The sequence below is a fragment of the Ambystoma mexicanum genome, chromosome 1q (genome assembly GCF_040938575.1).
Source record: "Ambystoma mexicanum isolate Mex_15411 chromosome 1q, UKY_AmexF1_1, whole genome shotgun sequence".
In the NCBI taxonomy this organism is placed as follows: domain Eukaryota; kingdom Metazoa; phylum Chordata; class Amphibia; order Caudata; family Ambystomatidae; genus Ambystoma; species Ambystoma mexicanum.
The window spans coordinates 766,304,129-766,320,399 of NC_090922.1; the positions used below are offsets into that span (position 1 = coordinate 766,304,129).

Sequence of the window (16,271 nt, forward strand, 5' to 3'; positions counted from 1 at the left end):
GGGAAACTGTTCCATTCATTGAGGCTGCTCATAAATTTAGTTTTTATTCATGTGAAATGATTGTTTCGAAAATTGTTTAGTAAAATGTGTATATGTTTTGATAGAGATGTTTGCAATGAGTGAATTGAATGGTAAAGGCTGAACGGACAGAAATAATTAAATCATCACCTTCTTTTTTACGTGTTTATTTTAAACAGGCGGGTTATGGCAATACAAAGCTTAATCACTTGCGATATGTAGCATACAGTAATACCATTTGACGCTCCTCCCACCCCACCCTTCGGTCTCAAGTTCTTTCTTCATGTTCCCGTGGGGGATCTCCATCCTGAATAGTTCTCCTGGCCAGTTGGGGCTTGAAAGTCAGGGCTGGGAACCTTTGGTCAAACTCCATTACCGGACCCCAGATGTTGCGAAAGCGATGCAAAGTGCCTGCCCGGCAGCCATCACCTTCTCGGCGATCAGGATGTCCCAGACTTTCATCCACCAGAAATGCATTTGAGGGCCTTCTGTCGTTTTCCAGGTGCGGGCTATCACGTTCCTGCCCGCAAGTAGGCATTGCGATAAAAGTTTGGCCTTGGGGCCAGACCTTGGGTAGATCCCGGGGATCGGTGCTCCAAGGAGGATAGGCTCGGGGGCCAAGGTCAGTCGCACCTGAGTGATGTCCGCTATCATCGCCAGGCATTGTTTCCAAAAGGCTTGGGCCTTGGGGCAGGACCACCACATGTGGAAGAAGGAGCCTATTTGGCCGCATTGCCTCCAGCATTGAGGGCTGATCGTGGAGTTCATGTGGTGGAGTCTTAGGGGAGGGTAGTACCACTGGAGGAGGATCTTGTAGGCGCACTCTCTATTCGTGATGCATGATGAAGAGGTGTGAGCCCGGGACCAGATGTCAACCCACTGTTGGTCTTCAATCGGATGGCCCAGGTCCGCCTCCCATAGGGCCATATACCGGGTCTTGGAGTTTAGGAAGTCCGTTTGGAGGCGCTTGTATAGAAAGGAGATTCTTCCTTGGGGCGGGAGCTCATTAAGGGTCAATTCGACGTCTGTGGGGGGACGAGTAGCCGCCTGGCGAGTCTTTGGGTGGGTGCACCAATGGCGTAGCTGGGTATATGTGAATCTATCTTGTTCCTGGATCCTAAAGAGTTCTTTGCATCACTCAAAGGTGCAGGGTTGGCCCCCTTCAAAAAGTTGACCCAGGGTCTCTAGGCCTCCTGCAATCCAGGCCTTAAAATTCCGGGGAGACAGACCAGGAGAGAAGGTCGGGTTCATAAACACTGGGGAGAGGGGGCTGAGCCCCGTCGGGATCCTCTTCTGTTTCGACGCCTTGTCCCACACTGAAATGGTGTGTTTGGTGGATGCCAGAAGATTCCGCCACTGTCGCTGTTCCGGAGGCCCCCCTGTGGGAGAAAGCGTAGTGGGAGGCGTAAGTGCACTTGTTTGAGGTCCACCCATCTAGGGCGGTTGGTGAGGACTTGCCATGATTGGATACAAGACAGGTGAGCCACCATTTGGTATTTCTGCAAGTCAGGGACCCCGAGCCCACCCAGTTTTGCATTGCCCAGCATTGTGGATTTAGGGATCCTTGGCTTTTTCCCCCTCCAAATAAACTGCAGCATTTTCTTCTGTAAGCGTTGAAGGGCTGGCGCCAGAAACGGCACCGGGAGTGTGGAGCATGCATACAGAAATCTTGGTAGTAAGTTCATCTTACAGGCTGTAATACGGCCCATCAGCGATATCTCTTATGTCGCCCAGCGTCTCAAATCTGCCTCCAAGTTTGTAAATAATGGAGGAAAATTAGCCCGATAGGTCTCGCTTGGGTTGTCCGGGATCTGAACTCGCAAGTAGCTAATTCCTTTGGTCGTCCATTGTATTGGGCACATCGGAACCAGGGCTTCTCGGTCTTCTCGGGTCAAACCCACTCCCATGGCGACTGATTTCCGGTAGTTGACTGTGAAGCCTGTGACCCTGCCATAGCTCGTTATCTCAGCCAGGGCTTGAGGGAGGGAGGAGCAGGGTTTCGTTATAGTCAGGAGGACATGCATAGAGGGCCAGCTTGTGGTGTACCGGGCCTGATTGAAAGCCTTCGACTGCAGAGTTCAACCTGATCCGCTGGGCAAATGGTTCCATAATTAGAGCGAAGAGAAGTGGTGACAGCGGGCATCCCTGTCGGGTTCCGCAAGTTAGGTTGATGGGGAGGAGAGGGTGCCGTTAACTCTGAGAAGGGTTTTGGGGGCTTTCTAATTTGCCAGCGTCATAGTGCAGAACTCCGGGCCAAATCCAAAAGCCTCAAGGGTGAGCCTCATGAAAGTCCAATCCACTTTGTCAAACGCCTTGGTCGCGTCCAGGGCTAGGAGCACCAATTCCCGGGAATCTCGGGAGGCGAGTTCCACCAGATCCAAGGCTCTTCGAATGTTGTCGGCCGTGGAGCGGTGTCTGAGGAAGCCACTCTGATCCGCACTGATTATCTCTGGCAAGAATCGAGACAGACGAGATGCCAGGATTTTAGAGTAAATATTAGCATCTATGTTGAGCAGGGCAATGGGTCTATATGATGCAGGGTTCTTCGGATCGCCTCCAGGTTTAGGTAGTAAGACCGTGATTGACTCCTGCATGGACGGGGTTACAGTGCCCGTGGTCCTAAATGAGTTAAACAACTGTACCAAGGGTGCTAATAGTTGGGGTTTGAAAATCTTGTAAAACCTGGTTGTATACCCATCAGGGCCAGGGGCTCGGGATTTAAGAGCTTTTATTGCCTCGTCCACTTCTTCGTCAGTAATCGGCGCCTCCAGAGAGTCACGGGCTGCTCTCTTTAGCCAGGGAAGCGCTGCACCCCGTAAGTATTCCTTCTGTTCCTCCATGTCCCGCGCTGGAGCGGTCATCACCCGAGTCAGGTGGGCCGCAGCGAGCTGCAGTTTGTCCTGGTCAGCATAATGGACCTTGCCTCATTGGTCCCGCAGGCCCACAATTCTATTGTTCCTCTTCGCCTTGGCAAGTTTGACCACTAGTAGCTTATTTGTTTTGTTGTTTTTAGCATAATAAAACTGTTTTGCTTTTGCCATTTGGTGGGTAGTGTGTTTGGCATAGTGGGCCTCAATCTTTTTTTGTGCTATCCGGATGGCCCGCTGAGTTTTAGGGGTCCAGCCCTACTCCTTATGGGTCCTTTCTGCATTTTTAAGGTCTTCCTCAAGGCCCTGGCGAGTTTGACGCTTGTGTCTGTGATAGGCAGCTCCCGGCGCAATAAGTTCACCCCGCACTACTGCCTTCATTGTGTCCCAAGTGTTGGCAGTAGAGGTGTCCTCACTGGGGTTCTCCTTAAAGAAGTTGGTGATCGTGGTTGCGATTGCGTCCCTGAGTGGCATCTCATTGAGAATCAGATCGTATAGAGTCCATCTGCGCTGTTGGGGGTTAGCTGGTTCCTGCACTCGGATTTCCAGGGTCAACGGAGCGTGATCAGACAAGATTCTGGAGCCAATTGTCACATTGTTAGTAACCGTGAAGATTTGTGGGGACACTAGGAGAAGATCTATCCTGGAGAAGGTTCTGTGGACATAAGAATAAAAGGAAAAGTTTCTTTCGGATGGGTGGAGTACTCTCCATGAATCCACCACCCCCAAAGTTCTAAATAGTTGTAGGAGAGCCAGGGCTATGGTGAGGTCTACGGCACTAGGTGGGAGTGACTTGTCTTTCGTGGGGTCCGGGACCCCATTGAAGTCCCCTCCAATCACTATCTGGCCTTCCAAAAACAGAGAAAGAGTTGTACTCAGGGATTCATAGAACAGCGCCTGGCTGGGTGTGTATACGGAGATTATAGAATAGAGTTGTCCTAGTAGTAGGCATTTCACCGCCATGTACCGCCCCTCCGGGCAGCTTATAGAGTCTAGAATTTGAGGGTTCAGACCCCTCGCAAATAGGATAGCTGTGCCACCCCTCTTGGAGTTCCCAGACGCGAAAAGTTGCTTCGGAAAGTTTCGGGAGCGCAGGCGGCTATGGTCTGCCGGCAGCAGATGGGTTTCTTGTAGCAAAGCCACAGCTGCACCGTCGTTCTGAAGCTTCTGTAGGATAGACCCTCGTTTGGCGGGTGAATTTAGTCCCTTGACACTCAGGGAGACGAACCTCAGAGTTCGATGTTCCGGGGTCAGATCCGGGGAGGATGACGAGTCCTGGGGGAGAGAGGGAGATGTAGAGGGATCAGCCATCATGTCGCGGAGTGTGTAGTCATTCCCCAACCTGCCTGCTTGGGTTTTTTCTCGGGCCGCCAACGGGAGGACCGAGTTTTAACTGAGGATGGCTGAACTTTTGCGGGTCTAATGCCTCCCTTGCCCAACGGGCCCATAGAACAGTGTGTAGCCAACATGGCTAACCTTATAGGTAATCTTAGTGGTTTGTTCCAAGGACTCATAGATGGACTGTGCCTTGGAACCGGCATGAGCCGTGGGATAATGCCCGCTGCATAAAGAATGAAGCTTATCTGTGTTCCTGAGGGTGCAGATCGGATCATGGTGCCAGGCTGCGAGCCGGGATCGAGGTGGAAGCTCCATCATGGGGTCGCATCCGGCTATTTCCTCTTCCGGAATCTGGGAACCCTCGACCAAGAGTCTTGTGTGGGATTAGGGGAGGCCACCAGGTTTGAATCAGCCGTTGCTTCGGAGGGAGGGAAAGACGAGGGTTTGGAAGCATCTGGGCGTAGGATGTCGGTAGCATCTTCCAGGTGGCTAATTTTCCTGAGCGAGCCCTTGTAGGAAAATTGCAAAGCTGTGGGAAAGAGCCATCTGTAGCGGATTTTTTGAGCCTGAAGAAGGGTGGTTAAAGGGCGAAGGGCTCGCCCCTTTTGAAGAGTAAGCGGAGAAAGGTCCTGGAAGATCTGGAGGGAAGTCCCTTGGAATGTAATTTCATCTTTTGAGCGGCTTATTGCCGAGATGGCTTCCTTCGTAGTAAAGAAGTGCACCCTAGTAATGACATGGGGGGGGGGGCATCCGATTCCACTCCGCGTCGGGGGTTCAGCCTGTGGGTGCGATCTAGGAGAAGCAGTGAATCTTCGAGGTCAGGGAGAAGAGATTGGAAAAAGAGGCCCACATATTCAGCCAACCCCTTGTCTGGGATCGAGGTGGGAACCCCCTGAATGCAGAGGTTGTTGCGCCGGGCCCTATTTTCGAGGTCCTCTTGCTTGTATTCCAGGATGTCGTACTTGTCCTGCAATAGTCCGATTGAGCGTTGGACCTCAGTTAGCGCGTAGGCATGATCTTGGATATGATCCTCAACAACTCCCACTCTTTGTTCAACCTCAAGACTTTTTTATCTGTGCTTTCCAGTTTAGTTATGAGTTCCGCCATACAAGAGCGGAATTCTGATTTGATATCCGCCATGAATTCACGTATATCTTCTTTGGTCGCCAAAGGTCCCTTGTTATCTAGGGATTCCCGTGAGACAGAGGGGCAGGAATCTTGTTTTTTAGCTTTGTTGGAAGCGGTCAGCAGAGTTGCTATGTCTGAAGACTTGGTGGTCTTTTGTTGCTTGGACATCGCGCTGGTTGTTAGAGGCAGGACAATGGCCGCCGGGAGCGATGTAGCAGTAAAGAAGAGTTGCTATGGGAGCTGCTCATGTGGCCCCCAGAAGCTAAGAAGCGCTGTCCGTGCGGGATGTAGGCCATATCCCCGGGCAGCAGGACCGTGAGCTGGGGCGCCCCAGGAAGAGCGCAGGGAGAAGAGCATGCGGGCTAGGCCTACCTTAAATCTCTCAAGGGGCTCCTGCTGAAGGCTCCCGCCGCCAACCGTTGGGGGGAGGGTCTCCCATCTCCGCTCCAGGAATTGAATCGCTTCTAGGGCCGTTGCATATGTCCATGGGCCGGAAGGTAGGCCCACCGAGCATCCAGGTGGGCCACTAACACAGCCGCGTAGATCTCTGTCCGCTGGATGTGTAGCTGTAGGGCGGCGTGGGCCGGGGCGCCCCAGGGGGAAAAGGGAGAGGGTGCATAAAATGGGGCCGATGCATGCGGGGCTCCTCGCCGGTTCCAGGGGGGGCCCGGGCCGCCCTCACCGGCCGATGGAAATAGTCCCTGCTTGTCTGGATATCCGGATATTCGTCCATCCCCCCTAGCTCGAGTGCTACGGGGAGGATCACCTCCGACTCCTGACTGTGGACGCCATCATACGTGCGCCCGCCATCTTGGATTCTCCGAGCGGCAGAGGGGGGGACCGGGATTCAGGCGACAAGTACGGACATAGTGCTCCCTCTCCCAGCTTTCATCTTTGAGCCGCTAGTGCCCCACCGGTTCCGATCCACATAGCTGGCGTCGATGGATCGTATAGGCCACAGGAACCGTACAATTTTAGCTGTAGCAGCGGGCCGTCCATGGGCGGCTTTAGAGGAGCGACTGCATCGCGTCGGCTCTAAGCCACGCCCCAAAATCATCACCTCCTAAAGAGGCTTTGTGAATTCTTTTTGAACTATCACGGAATAGGGAGGTGTTTGCGTAAACCAGGTCCCCATTATTTTTGGATGTTTGTTCCAGCTCCATCGGATAAAAGGGAAGTTCTGAAACGTTGTCTTTGAGCGTGTTTCCTTCTGTTGGACACATGTTGAACAGATTTGGATAAACTAAAGAGAATCATGAAAGGAAGTTGCTAAATTGTTTTGAAATCTTCAATGCTGCCTCTGGAAAACCTATATATGGAAGGACTGAGGACAAGATTGGAGTTGCTCTATGCAGCCTATTTGTTTAATGCATCACGATTACATCTCCCCCAAGACCTTGGGAATAGGGTGTTTCTCTGCATTGAACCATGCTAACATTTCTTCCAGAGCGTTTGGTGCTTCAAACATCCATTGCCCCCATTCCTAAAAGGATGTGACCTCTCTTCACTTGTCAATCAAATTGTCTCTTCCCAAATTTGATCCATTGGTCTCTACTGGTTCTTCTGAGTATTTACTGGACATGGGATGAGCTGTCTGGTCTTTATGGACAAGATGACCTTGATTAAGTCTTTTAATTTCCTATTTGCTTCCCTAATTAGATGGCCATACCAAAATTGACACTTCCAAATGAACAAAGATTAAGATATTAAGTAACAGACAGAGCTGACTGTAATGTAATTATAGTCATATACCTCCAATAATGAAAATACATTATTTTTTATTTTTTCAAATGATTTAGGATATAAAAAAATAAAATGATGACACCTCACTCGATAGAATACATGCATACCATACACAATTATTTGTTACCACAAAACAGAATACAATCACATCTAATACGACAGCCCTTTCTATGTACCAGGCCTAGAGACTAGCAGCATATATTGCTCATTTTGATACACCTATAACTGTTTTCACAGTGTGTCTATTTCTTAACAAATATATAGTCAACATGTGTTTCAGCCGGAATTCGTGGGCCTTTAGTTAGGGCTCTATGTTACTCCGGCTTTCATCAGGACAGGAACGGATTGCAAAATGTACACCACTCCTTACATCATCTCGTATTTGTGGGTGTCTATAGTTGTTATGCTGTGAGCATTCGTCTCTCAAAATTCTGGTGACTGACCCTCTTGTAAATAGGACCGCTTGCAGCATACATTGTCATTTCACTCATTAGACTCCTAATGTTTGGTGGGAGTGACGTTTGATATAACTATCACCTTGGCCCCTGTTGTGTTTAGTACGGCCAGTTTCAAATGGTTGTATCAGCTGGAGTGTTCTGATACAATTCCACCGGTGTAGTCTATAGATGTGGCGCACAGGATCACCACTTCCTCTGGCACTGCAGTGGCATCCGGGGCCACCTTCCCATGATTAAATCAGTAATTGCAAAAGCAAATGCTTCATGACACGTAGCTCTTGATCCAAAGGCAGTCCACTAGGGATTTTGCTGACTCCTGCACTGAGAAGAGGGGTGCGTCCTCCCACTTTTATTAAGCACTACAGGCTTCATGAGGAACTTCTGATTTAACAATGTTTGGCACGGTTGTGTTGGAGTCTGCCTCAAGAAGTGTTGTGATCTGTGAGTAAATAGAAGGGATCAGCATTCTTAAACAATATGTCTGATTACTGCCAAATTCTGGCCACTTGGGGCCCTATTCTCATCCAGGTGTTACGTACCGAAAAGGACGTTAAAAGGCTTAAGACCTTTTCGGTACTTAAGACCTATTCTGAAGGTGGCGCATTCCTACGAAGTCGGAAGGAATGCGCCACTTTCAGAATACATGTGGCGGCTGCTGGGATGGGTTGGAAACCAACCTAGCAACCGCCACATTCGGAAATGGGCTTTTTGGAAGCCTATTCTTGTGGCACTCCACCAATTTAATATGTGTGCTAAACTAGCACACATATACAGTACCCTTTTAGTGTCGTTAAACTGGAGGAGTGCCACAAGAAGCCTTGTTTGGTATAAATGGAAGTGTTCATATAAATCCGTGTGTTGTATATGGACACTTTCATGTACACCAAAGCAAGCAGCCTCAACGTTGCTGCAACGTTGAAGCTGCTTGCTTTGGTGTACATGCAAGTTTTCATATACAACACACGGGTGTATATGAACACTTTAATTTACAACAAACCTAGCAGCTTCAACGTTGCATCCCGCAACGTTGACGCTGCTCGCTTTAAATGAAAGTGTTGATATACACCATACAGGTGTATATGAACACTTTCCTATACACCAAAGTAAGCAGCTTCAACATCCTGGAATATTGAAGCTGCTCACTTTGGTGTATAGGAAGGTGTTCATCTTTGTTCTTGGCAGCATTTTTGTAAAATAACGAATATGTCGTTATTTTACAAAAATGCTGCCGAGATTGGATTGCGCCCGTTAGAACTAAAAACAGGCGCAATCCACACAGATCACTGTCGTGCTCTACGAGGACGCCCAGGCCCACTTGCGAATAGTAGTGGAGCCTTGGCGTCCTCTTTTGGTGCAGTGAATCGTGCTGTTTAGCACCTTCACTGCGCCAAGTTGAGAATAGGGCCCTTGGTATATTCTCATGATGCTGCAAATGACAGGGTAGGTAGATGAGCCAGTTTTTCACAGATTCACGGGAACACTCATTACAGAGAATCCAGCTGTTTATTGTCCAATTCGCCCCACCCCATACCATTGCTGGTCTTTACTCCAGCTTCAACTTGGTATATACAGAGGGGAGGAGCCAGAGTGGGTGTAGTATGGTATGAGGCATACATAGGAGGAGCCACAAGGGGAAAATGAAGTATTTTATTTGAGAATTCTGTTTGGCCGAACGTGTCTGGAGGTTGGACACCTCATGACATTAGAACTGGTCAGGAAAAGTACCAGTAAGTATTCCTGACATTACTGCTTTTTCCCCCTGATTTATTTGCCAGGTGTGTTTAATATGTGGAATTATAGAAGAAACTGTGTTTATTGTTTTTCTACTCTTCTTGCTCATTAAAGTAATTTCATCTGTCTCCTTGTTAATTCTGAGATTCCACGATCAATGTATTCCCGACTTTAACGATTCGATTTATAAATATTTTCTCAATTTTAAATTAGGGTTTTAAATCAAAAGAAAACTTCATTACAACATGCTGCTGATATCAGAGGCATGGCAACCAGTTAATTTCAGACGAAAATACCCCTAGAGCCTGCAGGTGTGCAAGTCATTTACACTAACTAAATGCCATTGAGCTGGGCCAGACCTTGATCAGTATCTCATGTCCCAATTCTGAGATAACAAATTGAATCATCCTTTTCATTTAGATATTACTTTATGCTCCTGTATCTTGCACAGGTCATCGGTATACCAGTGGCAGCTCTTTTAGACCATACATCCAACATAAGATTCCCCCTCTGACTCTGACCTGCACCTCAGGATGCCAATGCACATCTTGAAAATAACTCTTGTCCAGGCAAATGCGCTCACAGACCCCAATGGGCCATGCATAATTTTCAGAAATGCATCCAACACTTAAATATGCATGGGGAAGTTTGCTGCATCCTTTGTACCCGCAGCCAATCCCTCCTTCACCTCATATGTCCCTTACATGACGTGGGGACTTGTGAGGTGTGAGCTACAGAAACAGAGGTGCCAGGGCAAAATGTCCTCCAAACTGTGTGAATTGCCCCCCTGGTGTCTACAGGGTTCCATAGGCAGTTCATCAGTTTGTGTGAGAAGACTATGCACAGAAATTCCACTTGCAGCAATAAGGGGTCTTTCAAAGCATATCATTCTAATTCGAATCACATGATGGAGAAACACAGGAAGGTCTCCTTGTGGCTTCATGTTTGCTGGCACGTCAGAGAGCATGTACGTTTATCTTTTGATGGAATTAAACTTGGATTGGCATGGAAAAGATTTTTTTTTGTTTCACAGCAACATACTATTAACAGCAGGTGGCATGGTTTGGGTAGGCATATGAATTACACTTTGTTGTATGGGCTAAAGCTATTTAATGTCATTGGCAAGTCTGATATCTTTTATGAAGTGGGACTTTTAAATAAAGTTCAATGATTTTATTTTTAGGAAATCAAATGTAATTACTATTCACATTTATAAAGAGCAATTGGTACAAATGAGTAAGTATGCAAATAATCATTGTTTTTCATTTTTATTTCCGTTTTTTGTAAGATTTATCTCCCACAGCCAACCATCTGCTCCGACCCAATCTACAAGCTAATGTTGAGTTGCTGGAGACGAGAAACCAAAGAACGACCCATGTTCCAAGAAATCCACTCTATTCTCCAGGAGTCAGCCATTGGAGAGTGACACAGCAGCAATCAGACTGCCTGCATCCCAGCATTGAAATGTCAATGTCAGCCTTACTTTGTACAGTGCCTCGAGTTCAATTTAAGCTTTTCTGCTTGTTTGACTGGGACAGGTTGTTTGCATTTCCCTGAACATCTGAGAGGAATATAATTGTTTTGTGGGAGAATGCTGTAATAAGTTATAGCGTACATACATTTAAAACTGATATATATATATTTTATATTTAAAAAGGGAAAGGGTCAACAATATATAAATAAACCTATTTCTCTGCTAATTGTTATTTAACAAGTACGTTTTGCGTCATTTTGCTTTGATGGTTTGGTGTTTCCAATGGAAAATGTCTGGTTTTCCAGGGTAAAATCCTCTACCTCTTAAACGATCATTATTATTTTCAATATTGTCATTAGTGCGCAGGTGTACCAGATTACACTCTAGTAAATAGAACTTTTGAACGTCGTGTAGTCGTGCACCACTATTCATCTTTATTAAGCAATAAAGCGCATATCTTTGTAACCGACCACTCAGAGTGGCTTTTGTGGTAGGAAAAAAATGCCATTTGCAGTCATTTGTTAGTCCTGCTGTGCAATGGGCACCAAAACTGATCTACTTACAATTAATTAATTAGCCAATGTTATATTTGTCATTTGACCTATTCCTTCTCTCTTAGTCGTTTATTTAATATTTTATCACATGAATCATTTTCATTTTGGTATAATAAACATTGCCAGAACCGGGGGTCGCTATTACTCCATGCTGCCAGGGTCAGCCTGTCACTCATCTTGCAATGCCTGCTCTGTAAGCAGTGTTCAGTATGTTAACTCCTCCTGACCAATTGTCACTGTTTGAGGTTTTTTATGGTCCTTTTATATAAGTCCACTTGAGGGGCAGCCTTTAGGATCTTAAAGCCCTCGGTGTGCAGACGTGGTACTATATCTAACCATAAGACCATTGGGCAAAGGAGTAGGTCCATTTCCTCAAAAAACAACTTGAACATTTCTTCTTTGTTTTTTAAAATGTACTCCTTTTGATTCACATATTGAGAGGAAACAGATCCTGTTCTTTTTGGAATTTTGCAAAAGCGCACGCTTTTGGAAAGCTAAGTGGTAATGAATCGGTAACCTATGGTAAAACAGCCTAATTTCTGGGCCGGTAACCTATGGTAAAACAGCCTAATTTCTGGGCTGATTTAAACTGCAGTGTAGTTAGTTGAAAATGGTTGGTTTTAAAATGAAACAATTTCTATAGGACAAATTAAAGGGAGAATATGACTTGCTCTCAGGTGTCTGTAGATCATTTTCCCTCTACCACCATCCATTTCATCTCTTCTGCGAACTATGCAAACTCTGCACATTCAGGACTTTTATTTGAACTAAGGCTTTTACAGGGCGCAATAGCCATATCCACTTCCCATCTGTGAAGTCAAAATGTCAGTCTGAAATTGTAGATTTAGTGAGATGCATTAGTCACAAAACTTGCCAGAAGAATGTACTCATTCATTTCTAATTAAAAGAGGTGATTCTCCTCGGCAATATATTTTGATTGTATAGATATGTGACTTTTATAATTTTTTAAAGGCATTAGTTTACTTACTTTTGGAAAATCTTCAGGCGGCACCAGCGCTCTGGGAAGATTAGTCAATTCTGGATGAGCCCATCAGGAAACTCCTCCTTGTTTGGAATATCAGCAGAGCAATCAGGTACAGCTAGGAACCATATCTACCTGAGGGCAATCTGTCTCTGCTTCTAAGTAATGGAATCCCTCTGATTTTGTTCCAATTTGAATGGGGCCTTACCAAAAATGGCTTCTGGATTCTTTCTCCAGAATTGCTTCTTTTCACTCCTGTTGGTGTCAGCCTGTATTCTTCTGGATCTATGGCTTTCTGCTCTGGATGCTTACCAATACTATTGCTAAATACCTTTGGGTTACGCTATATAATGGCCCTTCACGCACTCCCTTTCTAAGAAATGTTTGATTTGGGGTATTTTCCTCTGGTCTACTAATCTGATCTGTTCATTAGACTAGTATAATGAGGAGTCCGCCCCTAACTCCTGATTCGCTATGAGTGTGCAAATTGTTTCTAGTCTGTGAACTTCTCTTAGGTTGAAACTTCCCCTTCACAGGGGAGTCAATTACATGTTCAATCCATCCTTCCCACATAAATATTAGGATATCCCCAGGAGTACATTTTTGATGAAATAAAGATGATCTTAAATAACAATGTTTTCTAAACACTTCACAATCTGAAAAATAGTAACTCTTAATGTATGTGGGCTAGCTGCTTTGAATCACCATGGATAGATTTCTCTAGGATGAGTATGCAGAAGTTAGCAGATTATTTTGTAAACATCAAATCTTGGTAGAATCTGTGAACAGTTGATATTCCTACAGTCTATAATCTCCTGTTTACAGATATGCATCTGACTGTTAGGATTTATATGCCTGGAAAGTTATGGGCATTTCTAAAACCTAACAGCACACAGTTTAAAGTGTATTTTTGCATTTATTATCTTTTTATCAAATGGCAGTCTCATTAATGGAATACACTGTTAAGAAACACAAGTTAACCATCTGTACCCATCAGGATATAGTGCGCTCAAAAGTGTTATTGTCCGGAGCGTTCAGGCATGTGGTTTAAAGCAATCTGTGATCGATCGTAAAACATTACCTATGCACCTTACTTTGGTTTTCCTCACTTTTACACATGCGAAATCAGGCAGCGGGGCGCGGCCATCTTGTACTAATCTTATCCGTTGCTGCATCTCCCTAAGTTGAACTGCCCTTGCGGCACTAAATCATATCCCCCGCCCCTGAAGCTGACTTCACTATTCCTAGTGATATTCTCCACCTATTTTCATGATGTTAGTGTGCAGCGTAGCCAAACGCGCCCAGTCATCACATACATCTTACCATTAGTTGACGCAGAACCCGGAATATCAACACACACATCCTCTCACAGCACAGAGCGTCCCAACTTGGAATAGAAAACATTATTTTTACACCAATATTCTGCAATTTATAATGTGCTTTTATTTCACAATAAACGCTCCGAGAACATCCGCCAATTTCCATATTCAACCAAATTTTGAATTTTGTTGTTTTTGAACATGAAATCTTTATCATGAGGCACACAGTGTTCCTTTTGGTAGAAGAAGCGCATTGGATGCAGCTTGAATTGCAAGGCTTTGGCATCAGCTTCTTGCTAGACCACCGTAAATGATGTCAGGTTGCTCCTTGTAGCTGGTACCGCGAAAGGGCATACTGGTCCGGGGCGATGGCCCCACATCAGCGTAATAGTAAGCCAGCCATTAAGGTGTATCTGCCACTGCCTGCTGAAGAACCCGTCACTTGGTATCTGGAAACAATTAAATTTGCACAAAGGAAGGATGTAGCTGTGTAAAAAACATAACAGAAATATATCTCAGTAGCCGTTTTTTATTCTGATTTATCCATTTCCCCTTTAATTTTGCACCGGGTGAAACCTAATAATGAACACAAACCAGAAACAATGGAAACACAGAGAAAACATTGTGGAAAGTTGGAGTCTATGGTGTGCTTGACAGGTTAGTGCTGTGGAGGATGTTTAGCGCGCAATGGGATGCAGAAATTGACGGAAAAATTTCGAACAGCGCATAGACGGCATTATAACGGAATATTAGCACCGAACTTGGCGTTGGTGGAACCTGGGGGAACCCAGACGTGGACTCCATGCATTTCAGTGCTGGACTGCCCACGTGCCCGGGACAAAGACAAATAAATATAGGTTGTGCTTGCGTATTGTCACAACATGCCCCAACCAATAACCCATTACAATGTAAGCCAGCAATACAGGTCAGGAAATGAAACCTCGACTTGTTCGTCTATGAACTCGTCTACAGTAAAACATACATTATATTTGGTATTGCCATTCTCTTGGCGTAACGCAGAGTGTCCGCTCTGATCAACGGTTTTCATAAAATTAAATTACATGTTCCTTTGTCCAGTTTTGAAATGCTGAACCTTACCATTTTTGCAGGTACTACACACCTCCCATCATTCAATCCATAACAAATCCTCCCTTTCTTCCAAGGATGAACAACAATTGAACCTTCTTAGGAGTGCATATGCTAAGTTTCCTTTTGGTGAAGGAAAGCCACAAATCAAAAACATACTGTACAGAATGCGTTGGTGCGAACAGCCCACAAGCAACATCAAACGCAGTGACCTTCACTCCCATGGGAGCGATTAGCCCGGCCAACCGATGTGGCATTTGAAATATGTTCGAAAAACAAATGAATTGTTTGCTGGCATCCACCAATGCCGCGCTATCATGAACACTTTTTTACTATTCTATATTGATAGTGATTTTGTTATTGTATGACAACATTTCCAGTTAGTGTCCTCCCCATTGTCACATCTGCGTGCGCCCTGTTTTTGTGGAGGAATGTGCTCAGGGGATAACGTGAGACACTGGCAAGTCATAAATCCAAGTGCCCTTCCATCTCCACTGAACTTCCCGTGCAATAACAAATGTTAGGAACGGCGATATATCACGCCCCCCTGCACCATTCTCATACCGGGCAATTGATGTTTAAGCTAAGGTAGGGGACATCTCCACCCCTCCTGTACCTATTTGCATCACCCGTGTTTCATGCTAATGGGTATACTTTGAACTCCATTTTGTGTCCTTCCAAACGCCTTTTTTTTTCGAGGCCCTCTGCCCCTCTGTTCACTCTCCCAATGCCACGCACAGCCAGCCCCCACCACCTCTGCCTCTGTCAGCAGAGAACTTCTCCTGTTCTCACGGAAATGCAGCTATTCATTTTTGCAAATAGCAAGTATCGAGCACTGACAAAATGTGCTCATCCAAGAATGTGAGACAAAGGCCTGCTCCAACCTTAGTGTCCCATCCATCTCTGCTGACTGACTCATGCCATCTCCAACCCCTCCCTGCCAGACCACAGTCCACTGAACTCATGACCCCTATTCCCTTTGAACGCCTCTGGTCACCAGACCCTACTCCCACACCACCTCAAATTCACCTACCATATACCTAATCTAGAGTGGTCATATATTTTGGTAACACTAACACCTATCCCCACTTTATTTGAAATCGTAAGACTCCAAAGGCCGCAGATCAAAGATCAGCCCTTCTGATAAGGCATCCGAAAGAAACGACCCCTAACACATGCCCCCATAAAAATATAGCTCAGAATGCACCTATTTCACACCAACAGCCCCCTTTCATGCAGTGTTTTGCTTACAGTCATTACTTCTTGCATGCCAAGTTTTTTTTTTAGCTTAGGTCTCATTCCTTAGTGGGACGCATATTTATTCTGTCTATTTGGACACATGCATGCAAAGGCAACTGCAGACCACACAGTTGCTTTCATGCTGATATCCATCTGACCCTCCCGCACCCTGATCAGTGAAGGACCCACAAGAGCTGGCCGAGTGCGGGAAGGGGAAAACACAGAGTTACACTGTATGTCATCCTCCAACAGGTACTTCTTGCAAAAAAATCGACAAAGAGGATACATTTGAAAAGACAATTTGGACGCTTAATACGTCTTAATTCTTTTAATA

The 16,271-nt window shown here is 45.8% G+C and overlaps 1 protein-coding gene across 1 annotated transcript in view; it reads left to right on the plus strand.

Annotated features, from left to right (window-relative positions):
- The window catches only part of DDR2 (discoidin domain receptor tyrosine kinase 2), a 1,291,881-nt gene extending 1,280,892 nt beyond the window's left edge, over window positions 1–10,989 (plus strand). The window contains exon 17 of the mRNA XM_069641352.1: window positions 10,572–10,989. Within this exon, the coding sequence (XP_069497453.1) occupies window positions 10,572–10,709 (138 nt within the window). The 3' untranslated portion in view covers window positions 10,710–10,989. The remainder of the gene's footprint in view (window positions 1–10,571) is intronic.
- The last annotated feature ends 5,282 nt before the right edge of the window (window positions 10,990–16,271 follow it).